The sequence below is a fragment of the Atta cephalotes genome (assembly GCF_000143395.1).
Source record: "Atta cephalotes unplaced genomic scaffold scaffold00050, whole genome shotgun sequence".
NCBI lineage: Eukaryota > Metazoa > Arthropoda > Insecta > Hymenoptera > Formicidae > Atta > Atta cephalotes.
In genome coordinates, this window is record NW_012130114.1 from 298223 (window position 1) to 313765 (window position 15543).

General features: G+C 33.1%; 1 protein-coding gene across 1 annotated transcript; it reads right to left on the bottom strand.

Annotated features, from left to right (window-relative positions):
- Positions 1–1062: 1062 nt before the first annotated feature.
- LOC105622919 (cytohesin-1) lies at positions 1063–14201 on the bottom strand. Its single transcript, XM_012204327.1, has 6 exons — positions 13980–14201; positions 3253–3858; positions 2886–2997; positions 1451–1678; positions 1274–1343; positions 1063–1150 (listed from the first exon to the last, which is right to left on the bottom strand). The coding sequence occupies exons 1-6, from the start codon at positions 14199–14201 to the stop codon at positions 1063–1065; spliced, it is 1326 nt and encodes a 441-aa protein (XP_012059717.1).
- Between the last annotated feature and the right edge of the window lie 1342 nt (positions 14202–15543).

Consider the following 15543-nt stretch of genomic DNA (forward strand, 5'->3'; position numbering starts at 1 on the left):
TATATATATATATATATATATATATATAGATATAGACAGATATGTTTATAAATTGTACAAGTATGACTAATTCAAAATAATGTTGTCTCAGAAAACATATCATTTAGTTTTATTTTGTACATATTTGTTTAAATAAATACATACGAATAATTATCACATAAAGTTATCCTCGGCTTTATGCCTTTTTTATATATAATTGGAAATCACGGCTTATCTTTCATTTGCACGATAATACAGGATAGTACTTGTATTTTATACAAAATATTTTGAATATTACCTTCCCGAAATAACATAGAACATCAATGATGTCTCAAAGCTGCCGGAAAATAAGAATGTTCCGTTTTCTCCGCTATAGCTTCCTACACAGTTATTATATAATATATTACCAGATGTGACATTATAAGAATATTAAAAACGTCTATTTTCAGTGCTTTTATCAAGACAATTTTGGAAATTATTGACTTCTTTTTAGCAAAATACGAAAAGTGAAACAAGCCGATATTTTCTTGCTCACTTATTATTTTGATGTCAATACGATACAGTTATCATTTATCCGATTTACAGTCAAAATTTCAATTTCTAATGTATGTAAAATCATATCTGCATCATTCTTTTTTGCAGAAAGAATATAGGAGCAATTTATTTATTAAATTAATGGAAATAGAACTAAGCCTCTCTAGTGCAAGATTCTTCTTACACTGATGTCAATCAGGCATCATGTTGTGACGACGTGTAATCATACTGTCATTAATATAATGTTCGTCTAAATATTCATCTTACACTGCGCCGATTCTATATTTCGTATTCGATTTATGATGCCACAATAATGCTATATGGCATTAGAATTCGTTTTATATGTACAGACACAGAGCATTTAATAATCACGGCATCATTGCCTGATAACTACTGTTTAACATAATCCATAACACTTTTGGCATTTTCTTTCTCGATGAATTTTCGTTATCAATAATTTGATTATATTCAACGATACCGTACATGGCTCGCGAATAAACAGTCTTCTCATCCGCCGAATTTCTCTCGAAACTCGGCTCGTGGCAGCGTTTAACTCTTTGAGTGTACATTTGTTTTTTGTGCCTTCTTCTTTCGTGCTGCCAGCATATCGTAGAAAGGATTGTGCGATATACTTTGTCTGGAAATGAATAATAATGTTTGAATAATTTTTACACAATTTTACTTTGTACTTTACTGTGAAAGAATGCAATAGTAAAGTACAAGCATGTAAAATTGTAATTTATTTGTCATTTCAACTTACCGCACGCATTTGATCCATTCATCCTTTTCTTCATCAGTAGCTGCAGACATTCGGTACACTGTATGTTTCCCTAATTATAAATAATTGTAAACAAATATTGGATTAATATATAAGTATAATGCGTTGAATTCTTATATATTAATTAATTAAATAAAATTAAATTTTAAGCAATCGTACCTTCGACAACTTTTCCTTCGCTATCGGTCTTACATGCTTTTATAAACTCGGAACCAGCAGCATACAATTCGAAACAGTGCGGTTTGTGCCGGTCTTGAATCTCTCGAACTTGAATATTCTCTAGGGGAATGATACCGCGTGGTTCCTTGTCTGTTGTGTACTCGAAATAGTATAAACAATTATCGTTCAATATGAACCATCGCCTCTTCCAACTCTTGTAACGTCCGCCTGTAACAATAAAATATGGAATATATAGAATTAAGAATCTATAATTTTCATAGAGATGTTATTTACCTGCTGTCTCCATCAGGGCAGCAGAAGGACAAAGTGATACAATGTAAGAATAAACGTTCTTTTAATGATGAATGTGACAAAAATTGAGGAATATTCTACGAAATATCGAACTTCAATCTTTTTTCTTATTATATCAAAAACGAATGTATGTGTATACGCACGCACGCACGCACAGGGTGCCCATTTACAATAATGCATTAAGATTTCTTGAAAACTATGGTAGATACATATTAAAAACAAAAGTTATATAGTTCGGAGGGGGACATAGAAGGTACCATTGATTTGACCTTAGGTGGCGTTGCCAAGGCCAGATTAAGGTCACATTGATTTTTTTTTTAATGGAACTTCCTATTTTTCATTACATATACTTGTAACTTATCTCGAGATATTTCCAAAACACTAATAAAGTTATTTTCCATTGAGTACTTTTCAAGTTATAAGATTCGAAAGTTACAGTACCGTTAGCATTAGCATTAAAGTTAAAACTTGTTCAGGATCATGTCCTGAATAACATTTGTCAAGATCAAGGCCACTGGAAATTATTCCTTAATCTTATTTTCATTTTTGCACTAAAAATTCATTTTTACATTAAAATAAAAATAAAAACGTACAGTTTTTAATTGGCTTCGATGGCAAATGTTATCCAGGATGATATGATCCTGATTAACATTCAAGAGGTTTTAACCATCGATCAGACACCTTGCATAATGCTAATGCCGGCGGTATTGTAACTTTCAAGCCTTATAACTCGAAAAATATGTAAAATGAAAAATAACTTTATTAACAGTGTTTTGAAAAGCTCTTGACATCAGCTATTAGATTCTGCCATCAAAAATAAGGTGTTCCATTAAAAAAAAATCAATGTGATCTTGATGTGACTTTCTTCCGAACCAACTTTTGTTTAAAATTTAATATTTTTCCGTATCTACTATAGTTTTCGAGAAATCTTAATACATTATTTAAAATGGGGCACCCTGTATATATAACACATACATACGCGCGTGCGCGCGCGCAAACACACACAATTTGCATGATACGCAAAATTTATTTCAGGTCTTTATACGAGCGTTCGAAGATAAAACGAAAACCGTCGGAATGCAGTCAAACTAGAAAAGTCATGTCGAATATAAGTAGTCATTACCTTGTTTCCACAACCAGCCTTCTTTATCAGGATTGAAGAAGGTGTGCATCAAATCGTTGCCATCATCTTCTGGTATTTTGAAAGGTTCGGTTTTTATACTTTCGTATAAACTCTGTAAATAGATAGAAATATATTTGATTTAGTATAAATGTGTGTTAAGAAAATTCTCGACCGAAAGACGAGAAAAAATATATCTTAGAAAAAATAGCTTTCTCTCTCTATTTAACGACTAAATTCGACACAAATCATCATTCTACCTTTCTTGGCATTCAATGAGTTAACAAAGAATTAATAATTATTAGATAATTGTGTCAATATGTGTCACCAAATGAAAAACATCTCTAGTCTTCCTCAAAAGTATACCTACCACAAGCAGTTCCCGCGGCAGATCACCACCATTGTTAATTCCTCGATTCATCGAAATAAATTGATCTACGCTGGGCTTATCTTTAACGCTTGGATTATGCAATGAAGTATTCAACATGATGATGGCGAAGCTCAGCACGTAGCAAGTATCCGTATTGGTGAAGATATTTGGATTTAGCTGGCAGTACCTTTGAGCGAAACACTCCATCATGCGATCGATTTTTTGTGCTTCGCCAGGCAGTCGGAACGACCAGAGAAATTGACGTAGGGCTTGTACCAATATGAGATCGGTAAAGTCGTGCAACTCAACGAAGGCTCGCAGCACGCGTTCATTGAAGTCATGTCGTTCACCGAGATAGTCACCGATTGCAGTTTTATTAAGACCCTCGCCCTTGTAGAGAAACTGAGCAACGTCCTCGGGCGTCGGTGTTAAGAGGTTGTGCTCTATCAGGTACTCGATACCCTTCTTAGGATCCATATTGAACTTTTTCCGGCCGATCGACATCTGCTTAGCTTTGTTGGACGGTTTAGTCTCATCGGCCGTAAGTCCGCCACCCTCCATCGCCTCCATTTCTGCCACAACTTCGCCCAATTCATCTTTTAATTGCTAAAAGACAAATCGTACAGAATTAATTGTAAAAATGATTGTCAAATTAAATTTTTATTATTATATTTTCAAATATTTCTAATATTTTCAACAATATTTAGCAATATCGGTTATACAATATATCTATTTCGACATTTGAATTTTTTTCGCGGCACCCCTCAAAATCGTTTAATTTATAAAAAAATAATTCCTATCAAATTTCAGCTCAATCGGACAACCCGTTAAACAGCTCGACAGCTCGTTAAACATTTGAATTCCCTTTTATTATATTCTCAACGATTAATATACTCTCTTGATTTTTAAGCGTATTTTTCACAAAAATTAGCCTAGAAGACTTTTAATTTTTTTTAACATGTATATTTTGCTTTTCTGCATCGTTTGAGACCTTACGTTTCATTTAAACAATTAGGTGAATTATTTGTTAATTAAAAAATAAAAATAAATAAGTAGTGTAACTCCGATATATACGCCGACGGGTCTTTTTTTTGACATTTGATTATTTTTTTTTATTACCATCTAAAATTATGTTCCAATGTATATGTATTTGTATATATAGATAAATAATAAAATACATATAAAGGAAAGGCTCAATAAATATGAACAAATGAATTATAAACTACTATCTAAGTAGAAATCAAATCTCTCAGATGTAAAACAAAAACTTTAAGAATAAAAATATTTATTTAGGTGTATGGTTTTTTAAAACTGTGACATAACTTCTATCATAGATGTGTTCACAGCAAGATGTTACAGCAGACTTAGCGCTCAGTCGCTGCTGCGTGCTCAGACACATTTACGCGTGTCTCACGTGTTTTGATTTTTTAATGTTTAGCCTCGATTATTCTATTGGGTTGTCCGGAAAGTTCATGCGATGTTGAAGGAAAATTGAAACGCAGAAAATTTAAATTTTTTATATTTTTAGTATACAATTTATTAAATTATATAGATTAGTCGGCACGAACTTTCTGGACAATCCAATACTTACCTCTATAGTCAACTGACCCCGGTCTCCTTTAATCAATATATCACTAGATAAATTTGTTTTTTGTAATACAAAAACATTTTTGTTCTAAGATTAGGTTCTAATATAAATCTCGATTTTTTACAAATTGATCCTTTAATCTGATCTATAAACGACCATTTAAAAAAAAATTCCATATTGTTAAGAACTTAAAAGTTGTTAATGACATAGCAAAATGGGAAATAAAGCTAACTACCGATTACAGCAACATTACAAAATAAAAGATGAGGAACAAAAAATTTTTATTAAAAATTATTAGCGACTATCGCAAACAGTTTCTAGATGCTAAAAAAAAAAACTCTTTTGAAACCATTGCAGTTGTTAGAAAATTAATTTTACAACCAAGTTGACATATTTTTATATCGTTGTAGTTTATAATATATTAATTATAAAAAATTAATTATAAAAAAATCAATAAAAGAATTTTAAAAAAGTACATTTTTCAGACAGACTTTCATTTTATTAATCAGCACAATTCCTATTCTTGTAATTTAAAATTTTACAAATATTTATTTCGTATATTTAGTTCGTAATCCCTTTTCACTCAAAATTCATATGTTCATATTTATTGAGCTTTTCCTTTATATAATATGTATTTTATTATTTATCTATATATACATATACATTGGAACACAATTTTAGATGGTAATAGAAGAAAAATAATCAAATGTCAAAAAAGAAAGATCCATCGGCGTATATACCAGAGTTACACTAATTATTTATTTTTATTTTTTAATCATTAACAATACTCCTAATTGTTCAAATGAGATGTAAGATCTCAAACGATGCAGAAAAATAAAACATGTTAAAAAAAAAATATTCTAGACTGATTTTTGTGGAAAATAAATCAATGTTGAGAGTATAATAAAAGGGAACTCAAATATTTAACGAGCTGTCGGCACGGTTTCCGTTGTCGAGCTGAAATTTGACAGGAATTATTTTTTTGTGAATTTGAATCATTTTGAGGGAAAGAATTCAAAAAAATTATTTTTCAAGAATAAAGAAGGACCACCCTGTTATACAATTCTTATGGATTACGAAAAATTGAACGACTCGAAATTCTCGATTGAAAAATGTATATTATCGAAATGTATTGTATAATAATCCAAACGATGCAATGTTGTAGACTGTGCGCATGGTTTCTTTCGCTGTGCAACAGCGGCTTCCTGCTTTACTCGAATACCGGTCGACAAGTCGACACTGTCCGCCTGTTTCCCACCATGTGCCTCAGTTCAACGTACATTCCGTAAATACCGGTAAGCAGGATCGTATCTCTTTCAGAGTTTCGCGAGCATGTCCAACAAGCGTTGCGTTAAAGACGTTAACGCGTTAAAGGTGTTAACAAGCACGTAGCATCGCGTAACGATTATATTTTATTGTGTAGGCTTACACAAGTGATTGTGAGCGACGGACACGAATTATCTGCAATATCTTTTGAATTCCGATGTCTCCCTTCACGTTTTTTTTTTTTACATAAATAAATAGAATCGAAAGGTGCCGGAATATTCATATTGTATGCAAACTACGCGATGCATTCATTCGCAACATTGCAAGTATTCCAAATAAGTAGGAACACGTTTTAGGAAATGAAATGATATATTATACGGTCGCATTATTGCGAATTATCGATACGAAAATATTTGCGAGTTAGCCATTCGATGTTCCATTTTCAAACTATATTTAGTATATATTCCGCCAAACTGGCGGAAGAAATTCCAAAGTTGACAAAATAGTAGAGTTTGACAATTATATAGACATGTATAGACGTAGTGTATCTACGTTGAAATCTCTTTCTGTTTAGAATCGTTTTTATAAAAAGGAAAAAGGAAGGAAGAATCGATCGGAAGCGGTCATGCATTAACATCGTTCACCGATCAACCTCGTTAATGGGTCGCCGCGATAACAACAAGGACGATAACTTATGTTAGTCGTCTCGGCCCTGAGTAGTATTGTCTGTAAGGTATAGTAGCGTTCCTTTTGTACTTATCGCGGTGTGCATCCGGTCTCACGGCAAGAAGGCTGCTGACGACGCGTGAAAAACCGGTATGCCTTGTGCACCCAGAAATTATAACTCTTATAATAATATTAAATTCCAGACAGCGAGTTATGTTATAACTCGCTATCTGGAAGAAACTTCCTTTCGATATCATTTCCTCGGATCTAAATTCTTTCGAGTCCATTATTAAAAAATTTCATCCAAACAAAATTAATCTTTACAATGATGACCTTGCGGGATATAGCGAAAAGAACAGCGAATGCTTACTTACATCGTATACGTGATCAATGACGCAAGATAGCAGATTAGCGTTGCTAATTATCGCTTTGTCATCATCGAATACGAGCGAACAATTATACTAGTTGAAACTTCCAATCGCGAATCATCTCGGGTGCTTCTAGCAAAATCAAGTTGCACACTACAAATATTTCTCGTGTTCTGCGGCGTTAAAGAGATCAAAATTCATTAAGAGTAACGCGTCTTAAACTTAATTTTCACATTTTTCTTAATACTTGCAGAACAATAATAATACTAATAATTTTGCATCAAGTTTTTACTCTTTACATCAATGATAATCTTTTTTATTCTCAACCCATCCAAATGTCTTCTCATCATCTCTTCATCATTTACATCATTTGCATTGTAAATTTTACAAGAAAAGCATTCCCCTTTTCAAATGGCTCGTATACAATCAACCTACGTTCATGTCCCTTTTGTCCGTTCTCTGCGGAATGATTGCCTTATTCCGTTCTATTTCTGTCGTATGCATCCTGTACAATCGATCGAAAGTTCAGCACTACTACTCAACAAACTTCCTTCCGCGAAACGGGATCAAGTAAAGGGCATTCATTCATATTAATATGAAGGATACGACGATTCGTACGTCTCAAAAGTACGCGGAGATGACTTTATATTACTTGAAATATTGTATTTCACGTAATACCGAGCATTTCCTTTATTTTCTCATGGATGTATATATGTATGTACATACAAGCGTTTTCGATCTCGAAACATTTGACTACTATCACATTTGACTCCTCTTTGAATGAACGCAAACTTCACGTCAAGAAATTTTCCTACTTTTATAATAGGAAATAGACTACTTTAATGATAATTAAGCTAAATATGAATTATCGATAAGCAAGGAAAGATATATCCATTATCCACCAGTTTCCCTCTAAATCGGTGAGTCTAAACACTTACATTATAGGATATATTATAGGACAAATGCGAGAGCAACCTATTAACGAATTGTTTCATTGTTTCATAGATGCTGAACATATTTTGAAGAAATTATGTATTGTAATGTACAACAATAATCTTAATTTTATAAAAATGACCGTGATATCGATGAAAATTTGTAACTTTACTTGACTTTTAGAGAAAAATATATTTTTTAGAATTGCTTAATGTCGATTATGTCGCACATGCGAGAAAATAAAGATTCCATATAGAGTTAGATTCCATATAGAGTCGCCAGCAGTTACAATGAAACAAACGCTTAGTCAACATTATGATTGTCGATTAACGGCAAAGATTCTGTCAATCAGTAAATATGGAGCCTAAAAGATTGCACTTTTTTTAAAATGGATTTCAGAATGCAGTCTACTTACCGAACTAATTTTTCTTATTTATTCTTATTTGTCGATCCATGAACAAGAACCAATGACTCGATGAGCAAGCTGCATTCCGAAACCCGAAAAAAAACCTGTTGCAACCTTTTAGCTACTTTTAGGTCCTAACTATACATACTGGAACTATAACAGTCAGTACTGGCTCAGTGAGCCGATTGTAAAACTCTATATGGGATTGTTTGAGCAAAACAATATTTTATAGCCGTGTGTGTCTCGATAAATTTAATGCAAGTAAATCTCTTGAAAGAATAACGTTTACATACAATACACATAATAATCTATATACTGTTGATCGCTCCTTTAATTTCAGCGTCGTGACGAAACAACAACTAATCGGTTAAACGAAGAGCGAAAGTTTCCGTTCCCATTCGATTAGATGCTACTTTATCCGGTTGGTACCAAGTCAGATGTATGTGCTACACACGAGTTTTGTAACCAGTCTGTGTCATGAAAGTCGTACGCAAACAAATTGCATGCCTGTGCGATGATTTAACATTACATTGGGCTGAGCGTTGTCTTGAAAACTAATTGTTTTACGAACATGTGTTCTTTATAATGACATTCTCGTTTTTTGTTATGCCGTACTGCTATTGTCGCAATTAATATAAACTCTTAACAAGGTGTTACTATTGTATAAATGCATATTTGGAATCCGATACGATAAATCGTGTTCAAATCCAATTTGAATGGAAAATAGCCATTCGTACGATATATGTATGCATATAAATAAGAGGAACAAGAATTTTCTTATCACAATGCATAAAATATTTGTAAAGAAAATAATATAGATAAAATTTTTTAATTCTGACGATAAATATAATGCACCCTCAAACAGAACAAGTTATAATAACGTTAAAATGATATTAAAATGAATCGGAAATAATTAAAAAATGACTTTTAATGATCACTTTGGAGTTATTTTGAGTTTGATATCATAATGACTTGTTCTACTTGGGTCTACACATAATAATATGTAATATATTATATTTGATGTATATATATCATGTTGCGTAAAAAAAAAAAATACGAATATGCTCTCAAACATTAAATATTATATGTTTTATTACATTGTTAGTGTATCTACTTATATTAAAGATGTTTTACAATATTATGCGCAAATACATACAGTGAGAGCAAAAAGAATTCATACAAGGAAATTTTTTATAAAAAGTCTTATTTGTAAAAAAACTTATTTGTAAAACATTAATCAGCAATTTTATATAATGAATATATTCTAACATAAGCAAACGAGCTTTGTATTCCTGATTTTAGAAGCTAAATTTCTCTACGAATATTTTTTGAGGATCCAAACAATAGAATTTTCGCTTATTTTTCAAATGATATATTTTCAATAATTAATACACATCTTTTTGGTATATATAATTTTAAGAAACAGTCTATTTTATTTTTCATGAATAAATTAATTACCCAGCAAAAAATCGTCAATTAAATGTTGAATCGACATCAAATTAGTGTTGAAATCATCATACCAACATCGATTTGATGATTCATTCTCGCTGGATAATATTTACTTTTTAAAAATAAAGTTTTTTTAAAAAATATTTTCTGTGTACGAATATATTTTGCATTTACTATAGGTGATCTATAATTATTTTTACTCTAATATACAACTTTTTCGTTTTAAAAAATGTGCAAAATTTACATCATAAAAAAACCATCATAAAATAATTTATTTCGTGAAATCGCATGGACAAAGCTCACAGGCCAAACGATAATCCGTTTTTATTCAAATCGATAACTTAAACACAAATGTCGTTTCGTTTTGTTATTCCTGACTAATCGTACGAATAATAAACATGACTGATTATAAACCTGGATGATAAGATGATAATTCCCTTCCTTCCTTTCCTGTAAGAAGAGCGATAGATGTGAGTTACAGTGAAGAAATGGATGGAGTTCAAAATGCTACATGGATTTTCCAAGTCGTAGAAAACTGCAATGAGCGTTGTTTGGCTATAATCCAAGAGTTACGAATTCGCGGAAGAAATGCACGCAAAACGCGAAAGGATACAAGTGTTTTTTTCATTACTCGAGTGTAACGGACAATGACTTAAACTTTTAAGGTTTCACAACAATCCGTTATCCGTTATCTGTCATCCACTTACGTGCCACGTCTTTTCCTGATTATTATATGAAAGAATAACAAAGATCTGAATGCGCAGAATGAGAATGAGATCGTATTGTTAAAATTAATCGCACAATAATGATGCTGGAGAACGTGGCTGCATGTGAGAAGAATGAACATTTTGCTAAAAAAAAAATGTTTAAAAATTGATCTAGATACAGATTTGAAAATATAATATAATATTATAATTATGTGGAACACGCTCAAGTGTTGGACATGACTGCAGTGCTGCAAAAAATTTTTTAGCAATCGGCTACATAATTATTTTGATGATCCAAACAAAATGATTTTCCGCATCCAGATGAGAATTGAAATTCTTTTCATGCATGTAAATCAATTAACTTAACAATAAGATTAAGATGTAAGCAAAAAAAACACACGGATTGCCGATTAGTCTAACAACGCACATTGATTTTAACGCCGAGATGTTCTTATTCGTAATGATTGATGTGGACGTATAAGTACAATATATATCATATTCCATACAGCACAGAAGATTGAAGCAATATTGCTGCAATGTTGCAATATTGCAATATTGCAGATTGCAATGTGACATTACAGAGATATTACAGAAATATAAATTAACAATATGCCTGTAAAATGTCAGTAATATACTTAGTATACATGTAATTTCCAGAAACATTGCAAAACTGTAATTCTTTAATTGTTACAATAATATAATAAATATATAATAAATATATAATAAATATATAATTATATATATTATAATAAAATATAATTTTTTTACAATATTTATGTAGTACAATCTTTTAGTTTAACAGCCGTTTTTATGATATAATAATTAATATAATCCATTTTATATTTGAATAAAAAATTTATTGATCTATTATTTGATCATTTCATTAACTAAGTTTTATATTTATTTTATAAATAAAAATGAAAAAATTGTATAATATCGAGTTTAGATGCAATCAATGCATCATTATCAAATGATAAGATGATAAGCAATTAAGTTATTGAAAACGATTTATCGAAATATTAATTATGTGATCGATGATGTATTTATGTCTGAACGCAAGAATAAACCAGCGCCCGAATTTTATTGATAAATTTCATATCATCATTTTTAAATCGATTTCAATTGACTCGGAGTGATTTCGAATTAAAAAGAATCACTGCGATTAACTTAATCCATGATTAACTTATCAAGCGACTGTATTATTATATTAATGTGGATATATATATAATATTTGTAGTTTGTTCGGGGCACAACATACATGCTTTATCATTATGAATAAATTTATCCTTCAGAATTAATACTATATTTTTATGGTTTTATCATAAAAAAACTGTTTTTGGAAAGCACATATCACTAGAAATCCAATTTGTAGAAAAATTTAGTGATATATCATATGTATAAAAGAGTAGATATATTATATGTATAGAAATAGTTTTCATTTTAGAGTCTTCGTAACAAATTTATTCAAATGCATTAAATTGTAATATTGCTAGAACATTTTGTTGCAAAATAAACAAAAACATTTTAACATTGTTGGAATTTTGCAACAATGATTCAGCAACGTTTCGCAATCACCATGCAATATTGCAATGTTTCAATGAAATTATTCTGTAATGTTTCTGCAATCTTTTTGTGCTGTCTGTATGACTCCAGATGACGAATATTTCTCGCGATTATTTAGGAACAAGGTGTCAGCATCACTAGCGAGAGCCGCAATTAACTTTTCGCTAATTCATCCCTTAATCAAGTGTTAAATTAATCGTCGTGCGAAATAGTTCATCCGCCATTATAAATATATTCACCAAATCACCATCTATTTTTCATTTCGTATATTGCTTTTCTTTCTGTTTAGCAAACGACAGGAGTATATGGAGGCTTTAGCATTTACAACACTTACATGTTCTCTCGTTTTAACAATAATTATTTGCATAACCGACTTGATTTACGCGATTACACTTTGCCTAATATATTTTTTCTTAACTGCTTTTTTAACGCTCACGCTCACAGATCAGGAACAAGTATATGGGTCGAGCCGGTCAAACTCTCGCCTCGTTCATCGCGTACAGGGATTATATTTATCTCTCTTAGCGGGTAAATGCGTACACCTCGAGCGAAAGATGTATCAAAGTAGGCTATTTAAATCTAGCGTTACGCGTATGTACGCGGTAAGTATAAGTTATCGATCTACTCTCGCTCCACATCACTATGCCCGTGTCATCGTATCATTGAATTCGAATGGTTGGTTCAATCTATTATATCACTGACCTGGCTAATCTCTTTTACCATATAGGACTAAATAGAGAGAAAAAAAAGAAGGGTGAGAAACTCAGTTCGTTGCTTTCCTCAGATGATGTAATACTATATCGAGAACCGTAGTAATTTTAATTATTTATATCCTCGAGATAAATCGTAATCATGTTGAGAGAAATGTATGTATTTCATTCTATTATTCGATCTATATGGCCTGCACATCACTGTTGTATATCATTATCGCGTTATATTATACCTACGACGCGACGCAACGCGACCTAGTGCGTCCCCGTCTCGATTTCTTCTATAAATAAGCTTCTTCAATTCGTGACGTTGCTTGCACGATATTACCTTATTGACGAAAGTAATAAACGTTTACGTTAAATATTCGACAAATGTATTTTTGCGATTATTCACGTAACACGTTAGTATATGCATGGAAGCGATCAATATCTATCTCGCATTTGATTCTTCACTTTCGTCTTCCTAAACGAGTCATTGGATGTCATAATGTCGTAGGTCGTAGCTTGAATCGTTATTTTGATTTTCACGCCAAACTAATTGTTATCGAAACTTGAAAATATTACGCGATATCTTATTACGCGCGACATGTTTGATACTCTAATGTCATTCTTACTTGAAAAATTACAACGTACGTACGCGCGCACGTGACTCTTATTTCTTTCGCAATTGACAAAAGTCTATTAAATATCGGTACTATTTGAAGCTTAAAGTATTTCTTTTCTCAGGTGGATACAACGTCCTTGAACAAATTCGAAACCGTTATTCCCGCGTATTTCCGCGAATACAACGTTCGACGACGCAGTATCGCGGTTAAGCTGCGAATGATAGATGTAGAATTTCTAGAAATAAATCTGGCGAGTTGACCTTGAAGGATCGCGGGACTTTAGGCGTATCGTTTTCAATCGTTTTCACATTTTTATTTTTAATATTCTTTGATATTCCTGATGTCCTTTCAATTAAATCCTCTACGCCTAAAGTGTATATGTGTACCTACAAAGTAAAAATTGAACAATGACTGAGGCGGGAAAATGGAAACGAAAGGCAACCTTGGTGTTCCGTGTTGGACTGACCGTAGTGGATAATACGGTGAGGTCCCAAGCGCTCTTAGCTTGTTTCTGGTAGCTCTTCTTCCTCTTGCCGGGTCTCCGCAAACTGGAGAACCATCCGGCAGCGATAGCGACAGCGCTCACGTCTCGGCGTCCACCGATGGCACCGTCCTGCTGAATACCACTCGCACCACTGCCGCCTCGTACCTCGTCGAGACCGTCTACCGATCTGCCGGTGAAGATCATTCTCGGTCACCCGGTCGCGAGTTGCCGCGCCTTCACTTGCCTTTTTCCGTTTTCCCGGCGAAAAGACGATGTTCGCTTCGCGAAGGCTTCCCGCCAATCCCGCCTTCTTCACCATACTCCTCGTTACGATCGGACATCGCTCGCGCCGAGAAATAGACGAGGTGCAAAGGTCGCGGAGCACATAGAGCACGTAGAACACGCGGTCGGAAGTGCAACGACCTGAGCGCGGCGCAACGACGCAATGAAGAGGACGACGACGCTTTTCGTACCTTTAATATCTATTATCGTCTACAATTACACCCTGTCTCTTTCGATTCTCATCCAAAGCACCGTGAGAAAGTGAAATTCTTCACGCGTACACGCATACGCTTTTGATTATCGTCGAGATCGCATTCAAATTTCAAGCACGAAAGCGACGGACTTGCACAAATCGCGTATGTAACTCGACTCGACGCAGCTACTCTCGAGTCTTGAGTAGCAGCCGCCAGTCACTGCGGTGAACTGCGGTGAACTGCGGTTGGTTCCGAGTTCTGAGTGTTCTGACGGTTGGACGGTTCTGCTTCTGGAATCTGGCGGGCACCGTGCGAATCAGGCACACTGGCGCCTCGCTGCGGTCGCGCGATTAACTATCCCGTATAAATATTTCTATTATTTATTTAAAAATTAACACAATGTCATGGTTTATTTCGAAATGACAAATTGGATTCTCGATCTCAACCGAGGAATTTGGTGAATTTATTTTATCGATGAACATAATTAATCTACTGTTGACTGAAGTATCCAAATATTCCTCTTATTGTCATCTGGTGGGATACTTATTGACATTCGAATTTTTTTATATTTTGATACTTCACCGTTGATGGTTTTTAAATTTTTATTGTATCCGTTATTCATTGTTGATTTAACATTGTATTTCTGTTGTAGCACTGAGGAAAGATTTTTAAGCCGAAACGTTTGTTGATTATATTAATTTAAAGTTAATTTAATTAGCTCGAAACAAGCCATGACATAATATTAATTTTTAAGAAAATATACGAGCATTTTTTTATTCTATTATTTGTGTATTAATGTATCTCCAACAAGTCTACATTGAAAAAAAATGTAGTCAATTTTAATAAATACCATAACTAAATATTTATTAAAATTAACTATATTTTTTTCTCACTGTACGTATCTGGCAGGTTCGTATCAGATTATTCGAGATCTGATAAAATTCGTAACAATTTCATGTCAATGATAATATCGCCGCGTCGAATTGAATGACTCAGAATCGACTCAGAGTCGTTCGAATGATTCCCCCCCTCCCACCCCCTCTCTCTCTCTCTCTCTCTCTCTCTCTCTC

Excerpts from the sequence above, each read along its gene's own strand:
- LOC105622919 (XM_012204327.1), bottom strand. The coding sequence starts at position 14,201 with ATGATCTTCACCGGCAGATCGGTAGACGGTCTCGACGAGGTACGAGGC. Across the intron at positions 2,998-3,252 it reads TGCCGCGGGAACTGCTTGTG|AGTTTATACGAAAGTATAAA; the intron begins GTAGGTATACTT and ends ATCTATTTACAG. Across the intron at positions 1,679-2,885 it reads AGGCTGGTTGTGGAAACAAG|GCGGACGTTACAAGAGTTGG; the intron begins GTAATGACTACT and ends TTATTGTTACAG.